At 34.3% G+C, this 9,117-nt stretch overlaps 1 protein-coding gene across 1 annotated transcript; it reads right to left on the bottom strand.

Moving 5' to 3' along the window:
- Positions 1–524: 524 nt before the first annotated feature.
- LOC132293745 (ankyrin repeat domain-containing protein 2A-like) lies at positions 525–8,832 on the bottom strand. Its single transcript, XM_059791352.1, has 9 exons — positions 8,682–8,832; positions 8,505–8,546; positions 6,760–6,911; positions 5,066–5,278; positions 4,817–4,965; positions 3,609–3,777; positions 2,195–2,287; positions 1,036–1,175; positions 525–939 (listed from the first exon to the last, which is right to left on the bottom strand). Exons 2-9 carry the CDS (start codon positions 8,539–8,541, stop codon positions 840–842), a joined length of 1,053 nt encoding a protein of 350 aa, XP_059647335.1. The 5' UTR covers positions 8,542–8,546; positions 8,682–8,832; the 3' UTR covers positions 525–839.
- Between the last annotated feature and the right edge of the window lie 285 nt (positions 8,833–9,117).

Here is a 9,117-nt window from a genome sequence, read left to right as displayed (position 1 = left end):
GAGGTTGGGAAACAAAATTTTCCTATTACACATATCGCGATTCATCGTGCGAATCATACGGACTAATTTGTATCTGTGTCACACGTATCGATTCTGCTAACTTTAATTGGCTACCGATGGAAGTGGACACTGACAACAACCAAACTGATCTCACCCGTCTATGGAACCTATAGTGACAAAAACCATACTATCTCACCCGGCTATGGAACCCTACGAGCACTGTCCTTCGTCCTCACACTTTCCACGTAGACTAACCCACCGTACCATCTTCCGAAACATAATTAATAAAAAAAGCATTCCCTACTCCATTTAAGTGGAGAAACCACTAATTTTTTTCTCAAGTTGAAATCAAAATTCAAGTTTAGAGACATTTGGTTGTCCTTCATTATGTTTTCGTCTAAAAAGATAAGGAACTTTAATCCACAAACCAAACATGGCATTAGAATTTTTGGTCCTCTTTAACGGTTTCACATACAAGTAAATATTGGTTTAGACTGAGCAGCGCATAACACTTACAAGCAACAGAGCAAACAAGGAAATATACCCATGATGAACCATCATAATTTAATCCTGATACAAAACTTAATATGTACCTACTGAAACCATCAAGTAATAACCTTGGCCAGCCTGAGCAACGGGCATGTCATATCCATTCAACATACATTATGTCCCATGAAAGAGACTGTTTATGCAATTTAAAATTGAAGACCATGTGAGATGAACCAAAAAGATAGCGATGTAACATGGGCAAAGCAGCAGCGAGTCCAGAGGGGCATCCTTGTCATGTTCATACCCCACGGGAATACCCCAAACGTACACATAAGCCAGTGTCTACAAAGTTACAAAAAAGCATCCTTCTCCAGCAGCTTCAGTACTTCGTGCTGGTTATTCAGCTTGGCAACGTCAATGGGCGTCTTGCCATCCAAGTTTTGGAGCGTGCTGCAACAAGAATGGAAAAATATCATAAAAGGTGAATAGGTTCGAGTTTGGTCAATTACAGGCAGATAAATCTTAACCACGCAAAGGTTGGCTTACACTGCGGCACCATTCTCCAGCAGAAGTGCTACACATTCCTTCCTGCCATAACCAGCTGCATAATGAAGAGCGGTATTCTTATTCTTATCCAAAGCATCCACCGCTGCCCCAGCCTCGAGAAGGACCTGAGCACACTTCACCTGAAAGGGAATTACGTGCATTTGATCAGCAGCTCAAAACATGAAGAAGAAACAGGCCAATGTTCCGTCACTTTGCCTGATTTAGAATGAACAGACGGAAATGCCAAGTTGTTCAGTGGGCTATAACGGGCAAACAAAATTCACTTGAAAATTCCAAAATATTAGCAGATTGCCTCTTACAACTCTTATCACATTTTCTCTTAAAAAATCTGAAAGACACATTCACCTGAAATTGTTTTATTGTGTTTCTATACTACTACTAGTGTGCAAAATAAATAATAAATAAAGGAGAATGAGCCAATTACAGATAAAGGGAGCTCGATTGCAACAGATAACAAAATGTTGTGACGATGACATTTCAAGAAATCTAAACTGATCCCATGACACCAAATGATGAGCTCCACACTTCTTAGCACCCATTTAAGATGATAGATTGACTCTTATGTAAAGCACACTGAGACTATCAAGAGTTTATATCAAACTCCAGGTTAACATCGGGACAATTCTGGAGCACTAATTGTGTCCATAGTCGAGGACACTTGTATCAGGCCGCGTTGACATAAGTACACCACAAGTCCACAGTAACTAAACAAGTCTAGGTAACTAATATCATAGGAATATTTTCTATACATACATGATTGTTCAATCAACTCCAACATGATATCACCACACATTCTTGAGGTTAAGGACAATACTACAAGGCTGGTTCAAACATAGAAATCACCTTATTCAAAGAACATTATAGATTAAACTAACCCACAATTGTAGAAGTAAGGAACAACTAGCCCATAGGAACTGCAAAACCAATATTTTCATAATATATCTACAAGGAATAAAGTGAGACTAAGAAGTGTTCTGAACAATCCATATTTCAACATTTTATCTGCTCATATCAGTATGCCCATTCGATAGGCTGATTAGAATCTATAACTCAAGAAGATAAAAGCATATAAAGAATTATGTAGGAAAAAATATAACAGAATGTAGGATGAAAGGTTTCATTTCAAGTGACTACATACCTCACCATATCCACATGCAAAGTGCAATGCTGTCCTTCCCTCCGAATCTTCTTCATCTTTATCCGCACCAGAGGCTAGTGCATTTTTCAAGCCCTAATCATAAATAGTGAATTAATTTTTTAAATTATCCACTGAAAAAGAGCATAATACAGGGAAAAAAAAAATTACTTGTAAAAAAAATTCACCATAACATAATTGAAGAGACTAGCAGAGGAGGACTACACCTAACTACATTTTCACTAAGGAGATCAATGGAAAAGGACCACAACAGGGAAGCTTTAGTATTCGGTAACTTTTGTGCTGGGAAGAGTGTAAACTCGAGGGTTCAGACTATTGGGTATAATATTTTCTATGTAATCTTCCCAATTATGAAGAAAAACTCTCCAAAAATAAAAGCAAATATAACACCAACATTTTTTTTTTTTAACTCAAACGTACACTAAGCTATTTTGAATTATAAAGTAGAGAGCCAATTTTATCACATCAAAGGTGAAATATATTAAAAATGTCCAAATATTCCAAAAAATAAAAAAAGACTTAACAGTATGATTCCCAACTGAAAAGAAACCCACATGGTTGGTTAAGAACATCAAATTTAAGCATATTTTAAGCACCAAAAAAGTTGATTAAGCACCTCAAATTTACGCATATGCTAATGGTTGAGCATTGGATGGAAAAATGGATCAAGGTCTTTCCCAACCGATTAAAGCAGAAAAATCTACAGGAGTAAACCAAAGGAAAAGAGGGCTAGGTATTTTGCTTAAGCAAACATAATTATCAATTTTAACGAACTTTATAAGGAAAAATGTTTGTGCTGTTATAACACTGCAGCAGTTGGACACCTAACTAGCACCAACTGAAGAAAACAACTTTACCAAATAATGGTAATCAGGTACAATATCACACTCAACAAGAAATTAACATAAACATTTATAGACATGCATAATTACCATGAGAGAGAGAGAGAGAGAGAGAGAGAGAATCTAACTAATAAGTTAAAAATAAAATGACAATGGGATTAAAATTTGACCATTTAAATATTTTCTTTCGGATAAGTAAAAAAACAGAAAATAAATAAATAAATAAAAAATCATATATGAAAATAAGAAGTTTGGAGAAAGGAAAGTGTGAAGCCACAACCAAAAGCCATGTGGTTTGCACCTAAATTGCACCATCAAAAAGAGCACACAAGATGCTTCAGCTCAGGCACAACATACGGGAGATGGGGATGTTGAGTAAAACAATCTCCCCATCAGTAATCTTTTTTCCTTACTTAATTTATTCTTCTTTTGCATGGGTAAAATCTGGCTATAGTTTTGCAGACTAATCACAACTTTGATCACAGATAAAAGCAAACCAATTAAACCAACCAAATAACACTCTAGAGAAGAGAGTTACAGGAAACATTCAGTACCTCCATATCACCAACACTAGCAGTGTGATGAACAATGGATTCATCCTCATTTCCTGGTTCTTCAGTTTCCTCTAGCCCAGAATTTTCAGCAGAAGTGGCAGCCTCTCCTGCAACTGCAAGACCCATCGCTTCGCCCAACTTCTGTAGGACCTCTTTATCATTCCAGTACCTAAACAAAAGGAATAAATAAATATGTTAAAAAGAAGAGAGAGAATAAAGAAAATATTTATAAAAAAAAAAAAAAATTTGAAAAAAAAATAAGTTCAATAGTTTCATATCACGTGTCACGCTGATATTTATTTTTTTCACAAGAAAAAATTGTACTAAATATGTTCCCCTGCATTGCTTTCATTAACTGTAGGGTAAACTTAGTCCAAGGAACTTATGAAATTGTATTATGCAATGTCAAAACCTGTAGAATGAAAGGGTGGCAAACACAAGCCATGTGTGAGAGAATGAGTGAGGAAAACTATGGAATGACCAACAAGAGAGAAGGAAAATGACCAAAAGAATCAATTACATTTTAAGGGAAGCGAACAAGGCTCCAAATTAGGTAGAGAAATAAACCCAACGGAACATATTTAGTGGGATGATCATTTTCCTTCACAGTTGATCAATATAGAGGCAACAACATAATAGGGTAGGTCCTAACCGAGGCTTTTGAAGCCTGATATACTATTTTATCTTCCCCCAAAGAAATGCTTTCCGAGGGGAGGGGTATAAAAACTAGTCATTTTCTCTTCCCCCTTCTTTTTGTTTAAAGTTTCAACATCCTGAAATTTACCACAATCAGAAAATTCTTAATGTACTCTTAACATTTTAGAAGGGAAAAAAAAAAAAAAAAGGACAATAATTATGTTCACTACAATCTCAGATAAAAAAATATATATGTGGCACCAGAAAAAAAGGCAATTGTTTGCAGAGGATGCTGATGAAAGCCAGAAGTGACCTGCAAATGGTTTGCTTTAACAGCATAATAACTTAATACTCTGATAAAGTTTTACAGAAAACGAGGCTTAAATTATTTTCTTGTAAAATAACTGCCAAAAGGTACCAACAATGTCAGCATTACATGCAGAGTATAACATGACAAAATATGCGTCGCAGATTATCATGTTATGAGTGAAACATATATCATAAAATATTACAACCGTAAAAAGTGTAGTACAATAAAAATAATAATACAAGCTTATGCTGATATTATTGACCTCATCATTGCAGCAGGACCACCAGTCTCTATCTCATCCAAAATAGGTTTTAAAGATGGATCTTCTTTTATTCGCGCCATGCGTTCTTCAAGCTGCTCCTTGTGTGATGGATTAGCAAAATTTTCAAGCATGCTGGACATTGATGGATCCTGAGAAAATACGAGATCACATGATTAAAATTTCAACGACCAGATACCAATTCAACATATGAGAAGCTTAACCAAGATGGAAACAAAAATAAATATATACCTGCATTAACGCGCTACCAAGCCGCTCAGCCATGGACATAAATTGAGGATTTTGCATAACCTGTTGCATGGTCGAATAGTACTGTTGTGTATCAAACTGAGGGATTTCTTCTTCGGCTGGTGCACCATGAAAAGTCTTTTGGAGCTGCTCGGCCATCTGGTTAAATGAAGGATCTTTTGCTATCTGTTCAGCTAATTCCTTAATGCTTGGATCCTGAATTTGTTGCATGATGGATTATTAAAAGCAATATATAAGAGAAATTAATTAGAACTGGATGAGGCAACAATTTAGCATGTAGTGATTAAAAAAACTTTTGAGGGGGAGATGGAACTGATTAAATACTAATATTTTGTTACATAATTTGACATCAGTGGCCAACTTCAACATGAATTTTAAAACCCTTCCAGTCCGAATTTGAATGTAATTTTTTTTATTTTTCTTGCCTGAGTACTTGTTGCCATCGATCCTGCATTGGTTACATAATTTCACATCACTGGCCAACTTCAACATGAATTTTAAAAACTCCTCAAGTCCCCAAAAGAAATTTCAATATTATTTACCATGATTAAAATCAAAACCTATTTTGAAACTATAAATTTTAAACTTTGTGGTAAGAAAATCTAGATTCTGAGCATTGTGAAGACAACCACGAGGTCCACACATTAGTTACTGAACAAGAATTCCCCATGCCAATTGGACCTTAGGGTGGCAATACTTCAAACAGCGCCCAAAACTTTGAAATTTTGTGAGCAGGAAAGGCCCAAATCGTGTCTCCAAATATTCAAAGGATCAGTCCACCTATAGGCTAGATTATACAACTAATTCTAATTTGTATCAGTTGCCAGGCAATTGAAATTCATCTTCATACAAAAATGACCAAATCTGACATTAAATTCCTACATCTAATGCATAGACTATAGTAATGGAAAGATGAAACATTATCTCAATTGAGACATGGAACTGCAGAAGTAGACTGCATAAGACCTATATAAATGTCAAGGAAAGGCAAGAAAAATAATTTCGGTTGAGGAAACAATTAAAAAATATTAACATCCCCTTTCCTACCTAATAAAAGATTGACAACAGATGTAATGCAGCAAGTAAAACAAAATTGAGAGATTAAAAGCAAAATTGAGAGATTAAAAGCCATAACAAAGAGTCCATCACAACCAATCTGCTTGATAAGTCCTAAATCATCAAAGATTCACCGACAACAGCATCAGCCAAGGAGAGGTCACCTCTCTGAACTCTGGACTTCAGCCACCGAGCCAGGTACTTTCTAAGATTTAGAGGACTGACATATTCGTGTAACTCGAGGTGGGCTATACCGAAAATATCTTTGGTTCCAAAGATTTCCAACAACCTCAACACAACCTTTGATGCCACCTATATCTACATCTTCACCAATAGCTAACAGTCTTAACATTCATGACAATATTTAGAAAAAGAAATGCTGCATCTATTTTTTCTCAATTTCACTTCTTTTCTTTTTCTTTGGTAGAATATAGAAGTGGCTAAAAAAAGATCTTTATTCGGGAAGTAATAAAAAAATACACAGAACCCGGTTCTATTGAAGCTCATAAACTAGTTAATAAAAAGAGATATATTCAATAAGATGCAATGGAGATGTTAGTGACTCTAATCAGTTTGACATGCATTAATCTAAATATGAAGAAGTGCATAAAATGATATACATTAAGTAGGCCGGCCATAGCTGAGAAATCAAATGGATTTCCAGGAAACCCAGCTTCTGGTGCACCGGTTGCTGTTCTCTGTCCTGATTGTGTCTCCAATGAGGTTGATTCAGATTTCGCCTTCATATTCTCTGCTGGACTAGTCTTTTCATCTAACAAAAAGACCAGAAAAATAACATGAGTTATATGAACATAATCAATAACTCAAAAATTTTATCATTCAATAATCCCAAATCGAGTCATAACCATAAGATATGAAATGAGGCCTCAAAAATAAATAAATAAATAAATCATCCAAGTTGGCAATCATATGCGGATACCAAGAACACCAACAAAAATTATTTGTTCAAAAAAACAATCTTCACAACCAAAGCAAACAAACTTAAAAGCTCTGGACTAAAAACCCGTTTGGAAATTGGATTCAAATCACAAATAACGAGAATCTAGCAAACAACTACAATTTGAGATTAAAATCCATACGACCTATTCACCCTCTCTAGGTCTAATTAGCTGCACACGTCTGACTAAAAGCCCATTTGGGATTCCCGTTTAACCACTTAAAAAGAATTTTGATTTTATAGTTTTGCTTTTAAATGTATTTGGTAACTAAAAAAAGGCATTTTTAAATGTTAGATATTTTAGCTCACTTGATCTTTGAATGAAACTAAAATTTCTAATTTTTAAATTGCAATCTGGGTAGAGTTTCTATATTTTAGGTAACTTTACAATTTTATCTTTTTTTATTTTCTATAAAGATAATTTTGTTCCTTCTTTTATAAATTCCTACCTTTATAAAGTCCTACCGTTGTCATGTATAAGAACACTCCATTAAAAGGATATTATTGTTAAATTGGTAATAAGGATGGTGCAAGAGAACACTTCAATGTAGGAAATAGAGGTCCAAAGTGAATGGAAATTAAAGTGTCCCTTCCAAGTTGCAACATATTTTCCTGCGCAAATTCTTTTATATGTAAATTGGAGTTTCCAGCATATATAAAGATGGTGCAAAAAAATAATGCACAATTCAACATAAACAAAAATTGGATAAGTTTTACACATTACTTTGAGAGTTTTAGTTTGAAGTAACATTCAATGTAATATAATTATTTTTGTACATTTTATTACAACAATGTTATTAAATTTACTTACGGTAAAATTATAAGGTAACCAGTTTTCAAACTTCAGATCTTTTAGTTATCAAGTTTAATTCAGACGACACCAAAAAGATCTTTGAACATTCAGTAATTAAACACTACGTATCTAAAATTCAATATTCAATATTAAAGTTATTCAACATTTGATTTCCAGTTTTATGCAACAGCACCTTGATCTATCATTTAGGTGAACATTATTGATAAAACAAGGTAAGGGTTTCCATTGCATCCAAATCCAAGTATCAACAGAATCATGGTTGGGGTAAAACCTGCAAATCTTAGGTGGTGTTTGATAACTCAATTCAATGCTTCATTGTGAACAAATTAAGGGCTCATTGATCAAGTGTGTTTGACGACCAATTATTGATACCACTTGAAAGAATAAGTGTCCCTTAGGGTAAGATTTAAGTGTGAGGGATTAAACTTATCACTGAACACTTGAGATTCAAAGAGTCTCCAAAAAAAAAAACTATAATCACAACTTCAAAAATTCAGTTTTATCGAACAGCACCTTGATAAAATTGAAATAGATACATACATACATATATATATATATATATATATATAAAGCTAAACAACAACTCCTCTTACCCGAAGTTGGAACATCCTTCTGCGAATTGGAAGACATAACGCCTGTTTCGACCAGAGAAGTATAAAATCAATACAAAATCTCTTGAATAAATCAAGAGACGATCTAAGTAATTGCACACCAAATTGACAAATGATTCCAGAAGCAAGCAATCAGAGAAGAAGTGATTAGATTCAAACCTGATTGTGAGGGATAGAAAAGCAAAAGCCTTGTCGATCCACAGAATCACACACGAAATCGAAGAGGAGACTTTATCTTCCCCAATTTTAAAACCCTATGCACCACCGAGATGAGATAGCATATAAAGAAAGACACAATGTACAATGACTTCAGTGGGCCACCTCAATCCTCATCTCGCCAAATGAACGGCTTGGACCGTCTTTTATCATTCTACGATTTCTATCCTATAAAAATCATTTTTTCTTTTACATTTATCTTATATATATATATATATTTTACCACGACAACAAAATTCTCGCTCTCACTTAACTAGGTTAATTTTTTATCATTTTAAGTAGTATTTTGTAAAATATTTCAAAAAATTAAATTTTAGGTAAATAAATAAATTTGATAAGATGGCTAGTGATTTATTTATTTATTAATTTTTTATTTTGT

Source organism: Cornus florida, unplaced genomic scaffold, assembly GCF_030987335.1.
Source record: "Cornus florida cultivar Cherokee Brave unplaced genomic scaffold, ASM3098733v1 CherokeeBrave_3.0.0_Hap2_Chr02, whole genome shotgun sequence".
NCBI classification, from domain to species: Eukaryota; Viridiplantae; Streptophyta; class Magnoliopsida; order Cornales; family Cornaceae; genus Cornus; species Cornus florida.
This window is presented reverse-complemented; position numbering and strand designations above follow the sequence as displayed.